Here is an 18820-nt window from a genome sequence, read left to right on the forward strand (position 1 = left end):
GCTCAATCGCAAAACTCAAACCACAAACTTTCCAATATCGATTCTACACATCTCCAGCCATGACGGTCCCAAATATAAAGCTGAACAACGGCCACTCCATGCCACAGGTTGGCTTTGGTCTGTGGAAGGTTGCCAACGAGACTTGCGCCGACACCGTCTACAACGCCATCAAAGTCGGCTACAGACTGTTAGATGGAGCTTGTGGTAAGTCCCCAAGTTCTCCAAAACAAAACAAAAAATTGGAGCTAACATTCCCCTTCATAGATTATGGGAATGAGAAGGAGGCAGGCGAAGGCGTTGCCCGAGCAATTAAGGACGGTTTGGTCAAGCGTGAAGAGCTCTTCATAGTCAGCAAGCTGTGGAACTCCTTCCATGACGCCGACCAAGTAGAGCCAATCTGCAGAAAGCAGTTGGCAGACTGGGGCGTCGACTACTTTGATCTCTACGTCATTCACTTCCCCATCGCCCTCAAATATGTCGATCCTGCGGTCAGATATCCTCCCGGATGGAACTACTCAGAGGAAGAGGGTGTTCAACTCAGTAATGCCTCTATCGAGTCAACTTGGCATGCAATGGAGGATTTGGTCGGGAAAGGATTGACCAAGACGATTGGTATCTCCAACATGCAAGGGTCCCTAATTTTGGATATGCTCCGATATGCCAAGATCAGACCTGCCACCCTTCAGATTGAGCACCACCCTTACCTCGTCCAACCAACACTTCTGCAGCTCGCAAAGAGTGAAGGCATTGCAGTCACCGCTTATTCATCTTTTGGCCCACAATCATTCATTGAGCTTGAGTGGCAGAAGGCGAAGGACACACCGGTCCTCTTTGAGCACCCTGTTGTTACGAAGATCGCAGAGAAGCACAACAGAACCCCTGCGCAAACTCTGTTGAGATGGTCAACCCAGCGTGGCTTGGGTGTTATCCCTAAGAGCAACAACCCTGACCGCCTGAAGCAGAATTTGGAGGTCACAGATTTCGATTTAGAGCAATCCGAGATAGATGCTATCACTGGTCTAGACCGCGGTCTTAGATTCAACAACCCTACCGATGTAAGTACACTTCCCTACTACCCTTGATGACATAATGGCTAATGATGGAGTCAGTACCTCGGAACATTGCACATATTTGCGTAAGTCAAGTATGGAGTCGAGAACATCAAAGGGCGTTGGTCTACTGCATGACTTGTCGTTGCAGGTTGATACCTAGAATACTGATCACGGGAGGAGCTTTGAGAAATAATCATGATTTGCATTGCATTCCTCGTAGCCTTGGGGTATTACGTATACGTGATAGTGTTGCTTGTAGCTGTGAACGGTTGCGCAAAACCTGGATAATGCGTTCCTGAACGCCTTCGCCATATGCGCTATACATAACCATGCTCCCCGTGCCAATAATTTTGCTTCTCTATCGTCATTTCCAGCTATCACTATGAAACCCTCACAAATGCTATAATTACCAAAATCAGTAGAGTATTATCATGTTGTGAATCAAGGACAACTTACTGGCATCAATCTGCATAACCTGCGGCAACATCAACCGCACCTTGTTCCTGTAGAGTGCCGGAGATTTCAACTGCAGTGGATTCCCTTCAAAATAAACCGTAGTCAACTTCTCTTTGTCCTTCAACTCGGACTCTACCTCCGCGAAATCTGAAATCTGGTTATAGCTGGCCCAGAACTCCTCCAGGTTGTCCAAATTCTTTAGACCAGTTATGTTCGGGATCTGATTGCTGCTGACATCTAGTACCCTCAAGCCACGGACATTCTCCAATCCGGATAGGGACGAGAGTGCGTTGTGGGAGATATACAGTTCTTCGAGACTAGTTAATGAGTCCAACCCGGAAATTTGGCGTATACGGTTCGATTGTATGCTTAGGATCTTAAGGTTCTTCAGCGCATCAAGGCCCTTTATCTCTGTGATCTTATTTTTCCCTAGCCATAGTTCTTCTAAGCCTGTCAAGTTGTCCAGGTTTTGTATCTCTCGTATCCGATTTGCGCCCAGCTCCAAATTCCGCAGCTTTGTGAGGCTGTCCAGGTTCTCTATTGTGCTGATCTTGTTTTGCACAAAGTAGATGTCCGTTAGGTTCACCAGGGGGTCCAATTTTTTGATATGCTTGATTTTATTGAAGGATAGATCTAGGCTGGTCAGGTTGGTAAGGTCTCCAAGTCCACGGATATGTGCAATGAGGTTATCATAGAGGTCGAGTTCTTTGAGGGTGGCGGCTAGGCAGGAGAAGCCTTCGATTTCGGTGATGGAATTTTGGCGGAGACATAATCGGGTTACCGCTTTAAATCGCTCAAGGCGAAGGGCCGGAATTGAGGATACACGAGCATGGACACAATCAATTTCCTCGGTGTCGGAGGGGTAGTCGTCGAGGAGATCTGGAGAGAGTGGGGCATGTTAGTTCGATATCAATGTTGATGCAATATCTGCCCGCCCATGAATGGGTTGTAGTTGCAACGAGGTGAAAGCCAGGACACGCGTACCTTCGTCTGCTTCGAGCGTTTCCCCTGGTAGGACTTGTTCTTCATCTGAGTACTCGGGATCTGATAGAGCCTCCGGGTTGGCCAGCTCAGCTTTCTTTTCTACTCGTAATTTGCCATCCCAGCCGGTACTGCTCCGCGGGGTCCCGCCGCTCTTTGGGGAATCGTGCCTTGCTGCATCGTCTTTGTCGATGGATATATGCAGTGGGGTGTTCTCCTTTTCTGAAGGCATATTTCATACTATGGACGAATTGTGGTTGTGGGTTAGAAGTGTAGGTTGCGTTGGAGTCTGTTCAACCCATGATATTGATGTGTTGGCTCATGCCGTAGCTGTTGGAATGCGCCGGCGGCGAGAAAGTTCCATCCAACCCACGTAGATGACGAGGCGGGGCACGGGGCTACGAGCCTACGAGGCGGAAAATGGATATTGAAATTATTTCACTCCAATGAAAACCCAACAAACAACTCAACATGCGCGGTTTCAACTAATAGGCTCGGGATACGATACAAGTACTGTATACGAGTATCGTTTGCACTGGTGGTTGCCGTGGGATGCGCTTTGTAATGCTTCATTTTCTCACTCGAGCTGGACGTTATCGACAATGCGCAACCAATCTGGCGCCTGTCAGCGCCCCTCACCGGCGAATTAGATTGCGAGCTGCTCAACCATTAATTCGACCTGGTGCTTTTCAGTGTCGGGGATTCTTCGATATTCCGTCAGCTCTGGTTCCTCCGGTGATGTTTGGTGGTCTCTTCATTGCATTATGGACCTGGAAATGTTTTATGATGATAGTCTTCCAGAACAAGATAATCTATATGCCTGGACTACCTCCCAATTCACGATGGGAGACGATAGCAGACTATCAGAATCAATGCGGTGGGATACAATGGCGAGAGGAGCGAATCAGGTCAGAGGATGGAACTCGCATTAGTGTGTGCGTGGCAAGTGTCGAGAGCAGTGCTGGCGTTTCCCCCATTGCAAAGACTGTTTATATCTTATATTTTCAAGGTTATTCTTTCATTACCTATTATTTGTACCAACTGGCTTATACGTAGTAGGTAATGCATCTTCACTACCTCCGCGGCTTCCTTTTCTTTCGCCTGTTCTACGAATGCTTAGAAAGAGGGCTTCGAATCTCAACCTACCTGTTAGATACACCATGGTGTGCTGCAGTTATCGAGGATATTGGACGTCCCGTGGCAGGCCATCAGAGACGGGGATTGCCAAAGATGCAGCTGCCGCTTTGAAATGGATTAAGCAGCAGCATGACTCCGAACTTTCCGGCCGTGATGACGGAGAAGTTCCAGTGGTCCTCTGGGGCCAGTCTATCGGAGCTGGAGTTGCTGCAAATCTTGGGGCTGCAAAGCAGCACTTTTTACAGGGACTCGTCCTCAGGGCTTTGATACTGGAAACACCATTTCTAAGCATCCGAGCCATGCTCGAGACGTTGTATCCGCAGAAGTGGCTTCCATACAAGTATCTCTGGCCGTTCTTGAGAAATCATTTCGACACACCGCGAGCGTTGGGTTTGATAAAGCAGGGGTTTGACCCGAAGACGCCACGCATTTTGATTTTAGAAGCTGGGAGGGATGAATTAGTGCCAAGCTCCCATGGAGAGATGTTGGAAGCCAGGTGTCTAGAGCTTGGGCTTGATGTAAAGAAAAAGGCTGTTCATAGTGCACTACATCAGGAGGCTATGGTGCGCCAAGGAGGAATAGAAACTGTTGTGGACACTATTCAGGAAGCTGCTCAAGAAACTCAGGAGCCTGAAGGGACGAAGAAAATCTGAACTCTTGACATATCCAGTATCACGCCACTTTACTCTAAATGTCCCTTCAGCTTTACGCTCAGCTCGTTTAGTGACATTGTGACCGTTGGGTCACTTGAGCATCTCCGAGTAGTTGCATAGCTGAACGGCCTCGGAAGGCTGTGTAACACCACAGGGTTTATAGGACTGCTATGGCTGGCAGCTTCTTTTACCCGCTCGCATCATGTTCGCCGGTTTAAAATAGTGCCAAGATTTCAATAGTTTGTATCACACCGTTACCTTGAACGAAAGAATATAGTATGCCTATAGGGTTTGTGCATGTTCTAGTTGCATCTAGGTAACTTTGGGGCAACCCATCCCATCGTCTTGCATATAAAGGAATGGCAGGATACCATAGCTAAAGATATCTTTATGTTGAGTAAGATTTATATTGTTCCGTTAATACTTTGTTCCGGTACCTCATCAGGCTTGGTTTACCAATATCTCCACTAAAGCCGTGTAAGCAGAAGTTTGTCTCAAGCTCTTGGGATTCCAATCGATAGAAATAGGATGATCCCGCAAGCTAACATTTCCAGTCATTGCAACCATGATTTTCCAACCCAAACGCCCTCTCCTTTTCCTCGCGCTCTTCGCGGAGGCCGTCTTGGCCACCACTGTCTTCCTCCGAACAAATACCCAAGGCTCGTTACACCCTCCCTCAGATAATCAATCAAGCAATCCCCCGATATGCTGCCTTACGTGCCCCCAAAATTAACAACAATCCCCACAGTCAGTCTCGCAACCGATGGCTTCAGCTACACCCGGCTAAGAGCCGACCCGTCAGAGGAATCCACGTTTGGGAATTGCGGCTGCAACCCCGTCCCACAGGACCTGAAAACCATATGCGCCCGGATTTTGTATAATGGGGACAATGTGCATTTTTACAACGAGGCAGCTTGCAATGGGACGAGAGTGATGGATTATAAGGGGCCTGCTGATGAGATATATACGTGTGGGTATCTCACGATGCAGATTAATAGTATTAAGATTGATTGCTGAGTGTGCGGGCACCGGGAAGGGGAGGAAGACGGAAATCGACTGTGTTCGGGTGGAGGCATGTACATGTACTGCTTAAAGAAACTGGAATATTTGGAACTACCTAAAAAACCGCGAAGGACTTTATTGTTTATTTATTTTACTTGATCTTCAGTTCCGAAGACTACCTGCAGCCGTCGCCGTCACGCTACGAGGCAACGTACCTCGTCGTCATGCACTGTCGGCGTTTTGTTTTGTTTTGTTCCGTTATTAATCCGACCGCCAGAAGATTTCGAAAACTCGTAGTGTAAAAGCTGGAGAGCCAGCACCAGTCCGTACTCGAGTACCGTCCTGTACAGGTACGGAGGTACAGTACTGTGGGAGAAACCGGGAGATAATGCCCTCCTCCCTGTGTCGAGGATCTAGGTACATGTACTGTAGGAGGTATCGAAGGACGTTGCATAAAAGCACTCAATTCGATCTTCACTTCATGGTAATTTATGATTGGAATAAAAGGAGATGCACACGAGGACGACGTACGTCGTAAGTCTCCTGCTGTACTGTAAGTTCTGCCAGAGTTAATAATAATTGTCACCCGTATTTTGCATTCGTTATTGGTCAATTGGAGCCATCCCCTTTATGCTCCCCCTTTTTCCGGACTGCAGGTTCCAAGTTCAAACCCAACCCCTGGGAGCAGGAGCAGCCGGGGATTTGAATGGCCAGGGAGCAGTGACCGGGAAGCCGGGCCAGGCTAGAACAACGCTACTGTTTTGTGCTGGGCAAGAGTCCAAGAATATAATAAATAAATATATAAATAATACCGATACACAGAGTATCCTCCGGAGTATCCTGGACAGCTTCTCAGGCGTTGAAAAAGTACGGCACAAAGTCGTTTCAATCCCTACGAAGTACTGAGTAGATCTGTCGTTTCCCGGTTCCCGTTTCCTGCTTTCCGTTTTCCGCTTTCCGTTTGTCGTTTGTCGTTTGTCGTTTGTCGTTTGTCGTTTTCTTTTTGTTGCGTGTTGCGTGTTGCGTTGCGTTGCTTTTTCTGGGTACAGTATGTAGTAGTACTTACTACGTACGTACAATACGCAAGGTAAGGTAAGGTAAGGTAAGGTTGGCCTCGACTTTTGATCACATTTCCAGGGCCGCCAGCAGCGCCAGCAGGGCCAAGGTCCCGGCGGTGGCCGCTTTGGGCGTCGAGTTCTGGGATGAGCTGCGCAGCGATTCGTGGGATCCCGTCGCACGGGCGAGGCACCTGACCTGACTCACGTGCACCCGTGTCTTGTTGGCGTAGAGTGGTTTCTGCCGCCAAGCCACCGTCGCGTCCCCCCGATGCCTACTCGCGTCGGCAACCTCCTCCTCCCTACAATAGGCAGAGCAGGCCTCCCCGTTGCCCCGTATAACTCGATACAAATATCTGCCGTGTCCCCCTCCTTTCCCTTCTTTCTCCCTTTCTTTCGTTTTCTATCGCCAGCCTGCCACCACCGGACTCGACCAGAATCTTCGACAAGCCATCGACAACTCCTCGTCCCGACAACCATCGACCACCGCAATATTCACGACATTCACGACATCTACGACCGCGGATCGATATTTGAGCCCCTATCAAGTCGACCGTCCGACCGAGGATTAGCAATCGCGATATAACGCACTCTTCATCGAGGATGTTCGGCAGAAGCGTCAACAAGTCACAAACCGAGAGCTTTTCGAAAAAGCGACGAGATGGAAAGAGATCATCATTTCGGGACCATGGCATTTCTAAGAACCGCCATGAGCGGTCCATGCGAAGGGCTCCGGCCGAAGAAGCGCACCCGCCTGGAAGGTATGCTAGTTAAACCCTCATCCCCTCGCCGCTGTCGGGATAGTTTCGTTTACAATAACTGACGGGAAGATTGAACAGCACCCTAACTTCATCGATAATAACACTCGTCGTTGGCCGCGAGCAACGCCTCTTTGCCGCACACGAAGACGTCCTCTGCATCTCGCCCTTCTTCCAGGCAGCATGCAGAGGCCAATTTATGGAAGCACCAAACAAGAGAGTGTCACTTCCCGATGAAGAGCCCGAAATATTCTCCTCGGTACTCGAATACCTCTACAAAGGCGACTACTACCCTCGCCTGGTGCATAACAAGCGGAGGAATTCATGGGAGTTGGAGACTAGTGAGGGAGGGACAGGGAGCGTGGAGAGTACCATCCATCATAGCGGGGTTGCTGGCGAATTGTTGAAGGACACCGTTATCTATTGCACGGCGGAGAAATACGGCCTCGAGGAACTGAAACGCGTTGCACTTCGCAAGCAAGGTCTACGTATGTTGTCTTCTAATTGCCCGTCCCATAATCCAGTATAACAGACGCTAATAATACCTCTGACAACAGAATCGGGCATTCAGTGTAGCACAATTCTCTCCTCCGCCCGCTACGCTTACGCCAATACACCTGACAGCGACTCTAAGCTCCGGGCACACTACCTCGCGCTCATTATCCGCAGTCGGGGAACTTTCAAGCGAAGTGGCACAATGCAGATGGAGATGCAGGCTGGCGGGAGTCAATTGTTCTTTGATCTGTTTGTGGCTTTGTGCAACCATGTCGATGATGTTGCGAGTGCTGCGTAAGTTCTCCTTGTCGCCCCGTCACTTAATGCTCAACCCTTTCTATTGGGTGTTGGTGACAGCAAGCCGCAAATAAAGCAATGCTGACGAGAATTACAGAGGCTCGCCACGTAGCATCCGAACGCATCATTAGTTCTACCTCACAATCCATCATCCAGGAACATCACCCCGCCCTCGACTCCCTCACTCTCCATCACCAATCATCAACACTCCCAGCCTCTACTCCCCGTTTCACATCACAATGCACTACTCTCCTCGTTGTTAGCCAGCACAGAATATCCTCACTGCTACGATATTCAAGTTCGATTTGCTTTATTTGATACCACGAAGGCGTTACTTAGGAGTACGGATATGATTTAATCTAAATGGGCTGTATCACTACTCTTCTTTTGTCTATCCCTCACCTATATTGGTGGCTATGTGTTCGTTGGGATTTATTGAAAAGCTTAAATTTGTTACGTGTTTGTCTTCTGTTTTAGCACATGCTCTCCATCTCACGTTGCGTTGCTTGTCTTCCGCGACGGAAACCAAGCTGTATCTTCCTCATGCCGTCATAATATCATTCCTAAGAGCTGAGAGACGGGATTTGGTACAACCCTCTAGACTGGTGGACTGGGTTATCATGAATTGTATTTTTTATATTTCAACCAGGATGGACGCTGGCAGGCGCTTTTTCCCTCCTGGGTCATAGCCTTTAGATTATTAACGGCCCAGGAATTGTACTGGAGATAGTGGAGGAGGGAGCGAAGGAACTATCTTAAGTATATCAGGAGAGAAAATAAAAAATCATATTCTTCTCCCTCGTCCCTTTTACGTTTCTATATATATTTCACAGCAAGTAATGAATAATTATGAATAATGATAATATATGGCGATAAATATCGATCTTGCACAAACCACCACCACCAGGCTCAGGCACCAAAAAGCCGGAGGATGCACTTGGCATCCAAGAATGCCAAACACTCGGTTTTGCGGGTCCCATTGTGATTTGTCAATTGGCAGTGGTCAGGGGTTCAGCGTGAGTCACAAGAATGCGGAAGGAATGCAAGGGGGCGGGGCAAGTTAACTTGTTAGGGGAAGGATGGATCAGGGTGGGGGTCGAGAGAAGCAGTTTGGGGTCAAAAGTTGTGTATTGGTCAGAGCCATGATGATGTATGCTTTTGTTGTGACCTAGCTAGGTGTGACTCGTGTGACTCGTCCATATAGTACCTAGGTGCGTTTGGTTGCTCTTGCGTGCGTGGGAACTGACGATGTCAGGGCATTGATGCGGAACACTTCGATCCGCCATAGTATTCTCGTGAAAAGAACCTTATATCTCGAGCACAAGCGGTGGAGTGACGATGGTGATGCTGTACAGGTTGAACATTTGTGGCTCCACTCACTACTCGGCGGGTTCACCGGCCAACGGGCCATGCATAAGCTGAACCGGAGTTCAAAAGGGGGGCGAGGGCGGACTTCAGAAGTTCAGATACTGGTCCCGGGGAAGGCTCCGGTTTTACTAAGCACTACCATCCCCTTCTCCCTTGCTATGTAACCCTTCATTAAGTTCTATGGCATCGATGGTTAGCTGTTATTCATGGTTGTTGACTCACCGTGATGTGGTGCCACCCGAGAAATCTCGACGAATGGGAGGGGGATATGGCTGCGCAAGGCAAACTTTCATGTGAAGACGATAAATGCGGCGCCTCAAACCAAAGGCACCAAAAAGCACAAGCTGGAGAGTGAATGTCGAAAAAGAGAATCAGAAAGAACTTACCTTGTAAATCATGTTGGCCAACAGACACTCCACCTCATCATTATCCATCGTCTCCTTGCTGCCGATACTAATTGCAGCCCCGAATTCGGCGACTGGGATTCTGGTCCTCCTGACTGGAGGTGCATTGGGCTCTTTCGCCTCTTCAACGCCGCCTGCAATAAATACCTTGCGGAGAAGATTGCGTAGAGCGATGTCGCGGCCTCGCTCGAGCGTTAGGTAGATGCGGCGTTTGACGAACTCGTCCTCGCCTGCGATGAGAGCCGCATCGAAACCTGAGAGGTCGCCCTTCTTGATGCAGCGGGATAGAGGAAGGAAGAGGTCTTGGAGGCGTGGATATGGTGACAGAAGAGCAAGGGTGGGGAGCGTGTGGGTGGTGAGCAGGTGGCACGGGATGAGGTATGTTAGGATGAGTCTATATTGTGTCAGTATGATGGATGCATAGAGTATGAGTGGAGGAGGAGCACTTACTCTTTGTTGCGGACTGCATCCTTGTGGCATAGGTGCCAGGCCTCTGTCAGGTGTTTTTCGGCCTGAAGAAAGGATGTCAGTAAATGGGATGATAATTGGACCCGAGGTAGCCTCACCTCCACGTAATTCTCTTCGAGGAAGCAGATGACGCCAACGTAATACTTGAAAGTAACCTGATGAGACAACGGAAAGTTGTCAAGAGGTGGCATGTCGCCGCGATATGCTTGAAGCGCTTTCAGGATATTCTTCGACAAGCTAACGGAACCTAATTTGAAGTAGGTCTTGAATAGTAGGTTAATGATATTATATATCCCCCACTTTCTCGACTCCTCCAAAGGAGCTCTAATGACTTTTATCAGCATAATAGGATCGAGATATGCTAAGAATTGCTCACCTGTCACTTAGACATATTTGGAACATTCGATTAAGTTGCCTTGCCGCATCTTCGAGTTTCTCGTTCTTCTCAGCTTCGGGATTAAAATCATCTTGAAAATTGATGGCAGAACTGGGGTTATTTGCCGCGTCCTCGTCTGCTTTAATGGCAAATACCCTCATATATTTGCCGGCCACATAAAGACAAGGCACAGTCCAAGCTTGAAATCCAGAGTTGGTGTAACCACGAATGAGAACAACCGTCATCTCCTTCCAAGCTTCATATACCTTTCCCCACGAGACCTAATAACATGTCAGTTTAGAGCGCCTGTGGTCAATGACATGTCAAAGAAGAAAAAGCTGGTAAATCACGTGATGATATCAAATGGTGACGTTGAGCTGAAGTCCTTACCAGGACTATAAGAATCGTGATAAAGTGCGGAAAAGAACGATTACCTTGTTATGAGTCTTGGTGGCGGCTTCGGCATTCAATATCTCACCAACAGCCTTCCAATATGCACAGTAAACCTCAACCCAGCCATTGCTTTCTTCAGATGTGAGCTTGAACGGTAAGGCATTGTTGTGTAAGATTTTGCTCTTGAAGTCCTTCTGGACCGAGCTAAAGTTCGTACTTCTGTGAAAGTTATACAACCTGTCCGGTTGGGCTTCAGGAGCGACGGGCGCGAGAGTCTTTGCAAGATTGTAGCCGTCAAACTCCGCATAGGCCTTTCCGAAATCCTTAAATATGGCATCCATTTGGTAAGTGGGTCATTCGTAAAGTCATGGATTGTAGGCGCGCAGAGCTCTGAGTTGAGTTGTAGGAGCGTAAAGTAAAGTCATGCGGGTTTGTCGTAGTTCTGGGGTGCGGTTTTGAAGCCTGGGATTTAAGGCTCAAAGAGTAGCAGGAACACCAAGCTCGGTTGTTGCTGCGGTAGCTGGATATGGTTAGCGCAAATATAGAAGCGAGCTCAGGGCTGCCACAATTCTTTGCCCTACCAAATTGACGAAAATTCGCCCGGCTTGAGACTCTTGGAATCGCGACAACTCACGACAACGACCACCGCCAGGAAACTTCACAGTAAGTTCTATTGCCATCCAACCTACTCAATACAATGCTAACATGTAGAAGATGGGTAAGCTACAGATTTCTTTCCTTTCCGTAGATCGAACGAGCCGGTACTGCGTCCTCGAGATGATTTCGACTCCCCTCGACAATCAAGCACGACCTTCTGCTTTGGACGCTATGATACTGGGATAAGATATGGATACAGGTTGCGGAGGAAGCAGAACATCAGGTGTAATGGGGGACATGGTGGGATCGAGCAAGAAACCATTGAGGGAACACTGCCTTGGCTTCCTAGTTGGCCAACTCACATCTCAATCGACCGTCAATACCTAGATGCGCGCCCAAAGGAGTTCTGCCTTGAACCTCCCACTGAAATATCAGCTCTCGAACGAACGGACCCTCGGTGGACCACCACGTAGCCTTCTCTGGATTGGTGCCGAATGGATCATCTGTTATACGAGCGCATTTAAAAGTATGGAACTGACATGATTTTTCTAGGTCGTCTCACAGAATACCAGGTCATTGGCCGCCATCTGCCAACTGAGGCAAACCCAGCACCAAAGCTGTACCGGATGAGAATCTTTGCGCCAAACACCGTGGTTGCAAAGTCCCGTTTCTGGTACTTCTTGATGAAGCTGCGAAAGGTCAAGAAGTCAAACGGCGAGATTGTCAGCTTGAACGTGGTGGGTAGTGCTCTTTTCTCGGAGATGGTGCGATGCTGATGGCACAACTATTAGATCCACGAGAAGCGCCCCTTAAAGGTCAAGAACTTCGGTATCTGGATCCGATATGACTCCCGCTCTGGCACCCACAACATGTACAAGGAGTACCGTGAGATGTCAAGAACCGATGCTGTCGAGGCTCTCTACCAAGATATGGCTGCCAGACACAGATCCCGATTCCGGTCGGTCCACGTACGTCAATCAATTCCCAGATAAATGGGCAAACGCTAACATGATCCCAACTAGATCCTCAAGGTTGTTGAGCTCGAGAAGACCGACGACGTCAAGCGCCCATACATCAAGCAACTCCTCACCAAGGACCTAAAATTTCCTCTTCCTCATCGCGTTTCTAAGGCAGCCGGCACAAAGATTTTCGTTGGAAAGCGACCATCGACCTTTTATTGAGCGGTTGGACGATGGTATGTTGGGATTGGGGCTGGATCAAATGGGTTTGCGCTGCACAAGGGTTGTTTTGTAGCCTCTGCTCAATGAGCCGGTCAATGAGCATCAAATGCATAGAGCAAATATATTGATCATGAACCATGTTGGGATGATGACGTTGCTTTTGTGATCTATGTTGAATTCCGAACTTGTGAAGGGTTGGGGCTATTGCTTTGCTTGTGTGGAACTTGAGCCTTCTGAGCTGCCACCTCTCAAACAAGACTTCCCGATACACTCGCTTCATCCGCAGCGGAGATTACTAGTACAGTCAGATAATCGAGCTGAAGCAGGAAATCCCATATAGAGGATGGAGCTAGTTGTGCTTTATACTCCGTATGCTCTTTACGTTCAATTATGCGGATTATTGGTTACGTAGCCCTCGACCAAAATGACCCCTCCACCCCTCATATGCAGATTTGTTGATATGTGCGCCGGGGACCCACGTAACAAAGTTTTTTTTTGGGTTCAGTAACCACCTACACCTAGGAACTAAGATTTCAGGGCATTTATTACGTAGGTACTACTGACTTTTTACCAAGGTGATTAATTATAACAACAAGTGTGTATTGTGAAGAGCAACGCTTTGTACAAGAGTTAGGAAAGTCTCGATTTAGTTCGTTGTACAGTGTTTGTGGTTTCAATCCCTGAAATAATAGGGATAGGTACCGGTATGTACCTAGTGTCACGAACTAGACATTAGGACCGGGTGCGGACACAGAGAACCAGGGTGGTGGAACAGTATCGCATGATGGAGTCTGGGAGTCTGGGACCTGACTTTTGGTCAAAGACTCCAGGGCTTCGGGGCTCCAAACATAGAGTTCAGAGTAGAAAGGTTGCCTACTAGGTAACGGTAGGAATAGAGTACCTAGGTATATAAATGGCGGTCCCTGGCGTGTTGGCGGCGGCCCGGAGGCACGCTTTGCGGGGCCATGCACCAACTAGACTCGGCGACTGAACTGAGCCACCAAGTCTTATCTTGTGATTGTACGAAGTACTCTGTTCACGTTCTGCCACCAGTCGTCGATCTTCCACACGCCCTAATTCCTCACCATCCGGCATCTCCCTGTCCGCCTTCCCTCCCGTTTCCAACGTCGGTGAACTATGGACAGCCAGTTGTCGAGTGAACGCACGACTGAGCAAGGGTGTCCAGACCCAAAGTCGAAAGCAGATATAAGAGAATATATTCAGCGCATTTTTACAGCGAAGGGGGTGTATGGGGATGTCAATAAATCTCCTGAGCCTCCGGCGGAACCCATAACAGCAGTCGAAGCACCCAGTGAGGTTGAGGTTGAAGCTCGCAACCCCCAGGAAGAACAACTCAACGGAGCGCCCGCGCTGCCGTGGCTGATCAAGCCTGAGATCAAGAACCCAAACCCGAACCCTCTCAAATATTCGAACCTGAAACCAAAGAAGAGGAAGAGACCTGGTATTGTTTTGCACTGGCAGAATTTTTGTCTGTAGCTAATCTCTATAAACTATACAGATGAGCCGCCAAGGAATGTCATTTTTGTGGATACGACTGTTGCGGATCCTCCCCGTTCTCCAAAGAAACTCAGGTCGCCAGATAATGCAATCAATACAGCCGATTCTGCTGGCGAACAAGCCGAGACACCCGGAAGTACATTTGGTCCGGCTCGGAAGCCTCCGAAGAGTAAAGTGAAAGCCCTGTACCAATCCCAGACGAAGGTTGATTATACCAGGATGGCTCCGGAATGGTATAATGATGTGCCCAACATCAAAAAGATTTCCCGCAGGGACCTAGAATCTATAAGGGAGGTTAAGGATATGGTTACGCTTTGCATCAAGCACAAAAACGATACAAATGCGGCGAAACGTACGGCGGATTTACGGACGAAGCTGCATGAAATGGAGTTCTACAAGTTCCTAACGCCGAACGACCAGAAATTCCCGCAGGGCTACATCAAGAAATCAAAGGTTCTTGACGAAGGAGGCTTGCGACGCATTTTCGATAGCCCGGATACGGATGCCTTCCCTTACGATATCAGAGCCGACGCCGAGGCATTATGGCTTCGTTGGATGAATGAAGACATTGATCCAAATCTTCTACGTGGCATCGAAACTACAAAAGGCGTCCTAAGTTCGGGGAAAAAACGAACACAACACAAGCTCGAACAAAATTACCAACATAAGAAGTCGGCAAATACCTTTGGTGATAATGGCTTGGTAAATGGACAATGGTGGCCCTCGAGGTTATGCGCGTTTAGGGACGGCGCTCATGGAGAGCAAGAGGCTGGCATCCATGGCCAGGGCGGCGTTGGCGCTTATGCGGTGGCAGTCTCAAGCACAGAATATGACGATATAGATAATGGCGATGTTTGTACACATGAAATGATTTTGGCAGTTGTTAAGCGCTAATACTCGTTTAGGTAATTGAATATTGCGGAACTTCCGGTGATAATGGGACGCCGTCGAAAGGAACGCAGTTGCTTCAGGAAACGTATCGAAAGGGGCAACCGCTGCGTGTTCTTCGAGCTCAGAACAAGAACTCGAAGTATGCCCCTTCAGAAGGTATCCGGTATGATGGGCTATACAAGATAACTGATTACGAGATCCGGGATGCGAAGGAGGCGAAGATTCGTTTTACGTTGAAGAGGATCGAAGGCCAGGATCCGATCCGATACCACGGAGTCGAAAAGAGACCAACCCCCCAGGAATCAACAGAGCGAGTGAAGATTCGAGCTTTCCTTGATGGTGGTTCTTAGATGGGGTGAGAGGGGCATGGGAATGGGTTGCAATTTATCACGCTTTGGTTGCTTTGAGCGATATGCATTATACCACCATAATATCGCATATTTTATCTAGCACTTCTATTATTTTCTTGGCATCTTATTAGGAGTTTTAGCAATCCCTACTTAGATTGCATATCAAAAATACTTTTGAACATACTATGGCGGTATAATACTGTTGCATAAAAAGGGTTGAGTGTCCTTGACGGACTTGTCTAGACTGTCGATTCTCTGTGTGTTGCTGGATAACCATGTGTCTCATCATCCTCTTTGAACTCTCAGGTTACCATACTGCAAGAAACGGCCTTCTGGTAAGCGGCTAAGGCAAGGATTAATCTGATTAAGGTTCATATCTAAGGTGTATAGAGTACACTTAGTTGTTTCTTGGTTCAAGAGTCTCTGCTTATAGATAATCAGGCCTATAGATGTATTTTCCTTTCTCAAATTTCATCAATGTCGCACTAACGAACCCAGTTCTGCCCAGCCAAGATTTCTGACATTAGTTGGTCACATGGGAGGTCCTATGTAGGTTCCGAAATGCAACGGCTTCTTATACGAAATAAATTCGCGTTTCATAGGTACAGTAGTGCAAAGCTTTCATACCTAACTAAAAGAAAAGTCGGGTATAAACTCTTGAATGGTTAGAAGTGCAAAATGGATTATATTAAACCAAAACTGGAAAGTAATATATGCATGTACAATTTCCCATTAAATCCAGCCCCTGTGTAAACTTGCAACCCGCTATAAATGGAACGCCAAGGCTAATGCAAAAATGTCGTTAACATCGTAACTAAATATAGCACGTCAGATATCAAGTCCCAGTATTGAGATATAAACAATCGCATAGCAGTCCATTGTCTTCCACACTAAAGTCTCCCAGGGAGCTTCCACTCGGTCCAATACACGAAGGGGTTCCGGCCCCGCCCCCGGATACCTGCTCAACCTTCACAGCATGCGGCCAAGCCGTGTAGGCACCATTCTCATCGCTCTTCGGGTATGTTTTTGGTTTTTTCGTATATAGATAGGCCTGGAATGTGGTATCAGTGAAATGGCACGTGGCGGCCACACTATCACTGCCCAATTGGGTTGTGGGCTTGGTAGTTTTCTCCATGGGTGTTTGGAGGAAATAATGCTCTTCTGCCGTGCCGGCGGATTTCAGAGTTAAGGGGAGATTGGTGAAAGTCAGGTCAATTGGATTTTTCGTCGAGGAGATACTATAGTTGTTTGGTGTGTTTGGGACCTTCGAGATGACCCAGTCGAATGCCGCGCTAGAGGACGAGGCTGATTCGCCATAAGTGGAGTACGGATAACAGAGCCAGGTCGATGGATTGCTGGTACAGTCTGTCACGGGAGGGGAAAGGTAGGTATTGAAGGTGTATGAGCCCGCAGGAAAGGTTGTGGTAGAAGCTAGATTCGCGGGAGGCGCGTCTTGAGCTGAGCCTGATTCGCTGCTCGGAGGACTGCTACTGCTACTGCTGGCACTGCCAATAGACTCATTTTGACTTGTACTTCTATGAGCTGCAATTAGACTTGATTCGGCGAAGAGGTTAACTGCTAGACTTACGAGCTCTTATGCCGGTTTCCCAAACCAAGACCGACCCCTAATCCTATGCCCAAGATAACCAGCGCGATTATCACGCCATATAATACCAATTTTCGCCAGCCATACTTTTTTGAAGCAGATGTGCTATTTGATCCATTTGCTGACGCCACCGACCGTTCGCTATGCTTTTCAGTTACTGAGCTGTAGGCCTCAGAATAGGTGCCATATTGCGGTGGATTGTGGTTCTCGAATTCGAAACCAGGCAACCCCATAGCACGGCCATTCGAAAGTCGATACGTCGAGCGCTCGGGAACAGGAGGAGCCCCGTGGAATGACCCATCCTGGGATATCGGTGGTAGAGAAGAGCTCACTGACGACGCTCGGCGATGCTTGTCGGTTTTGCCCATATAGACTGAACGCAGGTTAAAGAGGAAGGCCATCTGAACGAAAGGAAAGATCGAGTGAAATCCGAAGTAACGGCCCGAAGTTCTAGCTTGTTGTGCGTATGTCACGGCATCGATGGCCGTGAAGGGTTTGCGGCGGCTGGGCGTTCAGTGCTAAAAGATGGTAGATGATGCAGAGATACGGAAAACAAGGACAAAATGCGGGATATTCGAAAGAACGGGGTCCTTTTCAGCGCTGCCGCTATCTGCGGCGGAGTGGAGAGCAGGACATTGATCCTACGAGCTTGCCATTTGATCGGCGCGTAGATCTCTGGTTGAAGCTTTGAACGCGGGATTTGGGTGGGCCCGCCTGGCGTAATAACGCGGTGCTCTTAGGGCTTGGGAGAGGATGGCACAAAGGAATGAAAGAAGTTGTACTACGTACGAAGTAAGGAGAGACTAATAAGTTGGAGAGCCAGTTACAGTATTGAGAGCAATGCTGAGTGAAGGGGCTTCCTTCCACCGCGGAATCCCAGAGCTGACAGAGACTTGATCTCTCACGGGCCTTCCGCTTTGTGCCTGGGCAATTTACCGTGCATTATTGTATTGCATACTGTACATTGTACATTGTACATTTGATGTGTTGTTACAGTAAGTACATGCGCCTCCGGAGAGCGAGGAGGAGCGGGCGCAAATTTGAGCAGAGCAGTTGCACTCGAGGCGTCGTGATGTCCGTGTTGGTGGTCCGATCTCATATCGCTTAACCCCTATTTCGATAGTGGGAGCTGAATCCGGCTTAGTTGGCCAGTTTGGGCGTACGCAGGTCCCGAGATATTGCGTACCATACGGTGCACATGTACTATGTACACGTACGAAGTACTTGGTATAGAGTACGTCTTTATTTTAGAGACGTTGTGCAAGGGGGATTTGCACGGGAGGGTGTTGATCTTTGATTAATGGAAACATGAAAAGCAACGTTCGGTACGCCAACGTTACCATCCCAAGATGGCGCTTGCTATGGATTGGCTGTGTTCTTCGGCCCTGATCATCAACTTATTATTCCAAGGGTAGCGGCTGTCGTAGAGCTACATGTACATGTACATGTACATGTCCTGTACCTTACGGAGTAGATAAGGGGTTGTTTTCCTCCCTCGCAGCTTATTAGTCAAAGGATATCTATCACACTCGAATACTTCGTATCACAAGCCATTTTTACAGCACTGCCAACGGCCCGCATACGGTCAATCCCTGGGCGCACGCCATTGGCGAAGTATATTTTTTGAGCATCATTATTATTTATTGTGCCAATAATATTTCCTGCCGTGGCCACAGTTGGTGCGGGCGTACGGAATACTCAGTAGTGGAGGGGACTCTAAGGCACCCTTGCGCGAATCGACGTTTCTTGGCCGATCCTGGTTCAAGCCACGTTTCAACCCGG

General features: G+C 48.3%; 8 protein-coding genes across 8 annotated transcripts; 5 read left to right on the plus strand and 3 right to left on the minus strand.

Moving 5' to 3' along the window:
- Positions 1-59: 59 nt before the first annotated feature.
- On the plus strand, positions 60-1139 carry BP5553_02416 (putative D-xylose reductase; the record flags this gene model as incomplete). Its single annotated transcript, XM_032011039.1, has 3 exons — positions 60-204; positions 265-1055; positions 1110-1139. 3 exons carry the CDS (start codon positions 60-62, stop codon positions 1137-1139), a joined length of 966 nt encoding a protein of 321 aa, XP_031875093.1.
- Positions 1140-1467: 328 nt separating this feature from the next.
- BP5553_02417 (L protein) lies at positions 1468-2721 on the minus strand (the record flags this gene model as incomplete). The annotated part of the gene is made up of 2 exons (XM_032011040.1): positions 1468-2387; positions 2493-2721. The coding sequence occupies 2 exons, from the start codon at positions 2719-2721 to the stop codon at positions 1468-1470; spliced, it is 1149 nt and encodes a 382-aa protein (XP_031875094.1).
- A 928-nt stretch (positions 2722-3649) lies between these two features.
- Positions 3650-4279, plus strand: BP5553_02418 (uncharacterized protein; the record flags this gene model as incomplete). Its single annotated transcript, XM_032011041.1, has 1 exon — positions 3650-4279. The coding sequence occupies one exon, from the start codon at positions 3650-3652 to the stop codon at positions 4277-4279; it is 630 nt and encodes a 209-aa protein (XP_031875095.1).
- A 2660-nt stretch (positions 4280-6939) lies between these two features.
- Positions 6940-8017, plus strand: BP5553_02419 (Uncharacterized protein; the record flags this gene model as incomplete). The annotated part of the gene is made up of 4 exons (XM_032011042.1): positions 6940-7097; positions 7176-7582; positions 7652-7883; positions 7984-8017. The coding sequence occupies 4 exons, from the start codon at positions 6940-6942 to the stop codon at positions 8015-8017; spliced, it is 831 nt and encodes a 276-aa protein (XP_031875096.1).
- A 1408-nt stretch (positions 8018-9425) lies between these two features.
- On the minus strand, positions 9426-11236 carry BP5553_02420 (uncharacterized protein; the record flags this gene model as incomplete). The annotated part of the gene is made up of 7 exons (XM_032011043.1): positions 9426-9432; positions 9477-9598; positions 9641-10052; positions 10109-10170; positions 10225-10450; positions 10503-10783; positions 10937-11236. The coding sequence occupies 7 exons, from the start codon at positions 11234-11236 to the stop codon at positions 9426-9428; spliced, it is 1410 nt and encodes a 469-aa protein (XP_031875097.1).
- Positions 11237-11879: 643 nt separating this feature from the next.
- Positions 11880-12673, plus strand: BP5553_02421 (60S ribosomal protein L20; the record flags this gene model as incomplete). The annotated part of the gene is made up of 4 exons (XM_032011044.1): positions 11880-12018; positions 12045-12229; positions 12284-12460; positions 12515-12673. 4 exons carry the CDS (start codon positions 11880-11882, stop codon positions 12671-12673), a joined length of 660 nt encoding a protein of 219 aa, XP_031875098.1.
- Positions 12674-13810: 1137 nt separating this feature from the next.
- BP5553_02422 (uncharacterized protein) lies at positions 13811-15432 on the plus strand (the record flags this gene model as incomplete). The annotated part of the gene is made up of 3 exons (XM_032011045.1): positions 13811-14135; positions 14193-15043; positions 15097-15432. 3 exons carry the CDS (start codon positions 13811-13813, stop codon positions 15430-15432), a joined length of 1512 nt encoding a protein of 503 aa, XP_031875099.1.
- An 835-nt stretch (positions 15433-16267) lies between these two features.
- On the minus strand, positions 16268-17406 carry BP5553_02423 (uncharacterized protein; the record flags this gene model as incomplete). Its single annotated transcript, XM_032011046.1, has 2 exons — positions 16268-16967; positions 17021-17406. The coding sequence occupies 2 exons, from the start codon at positions 17404-17406 to the stop codon at positions 16268-16270; spliced, it is 1086 nt and encodes a 361-aa protein (XP_031875100.1).
- Positions 17407-18820: the final 1414 nt, after the last annotated feature.

This window comes from Venustampulla echinocandica (genome assembly GCF_003357145.1).
Source record: "Venustampulla echinocandica strain BP 5553 chromosome Unknown scaffold_0, whole genome shotgun sequence".
Lineage (NCBI taxonomy): Eukaryota > Fungi > Ascomycota > Leotiomycetes > Helotiales > Pleuroascaceae > Venustampulla > Venustampulla echinocandica.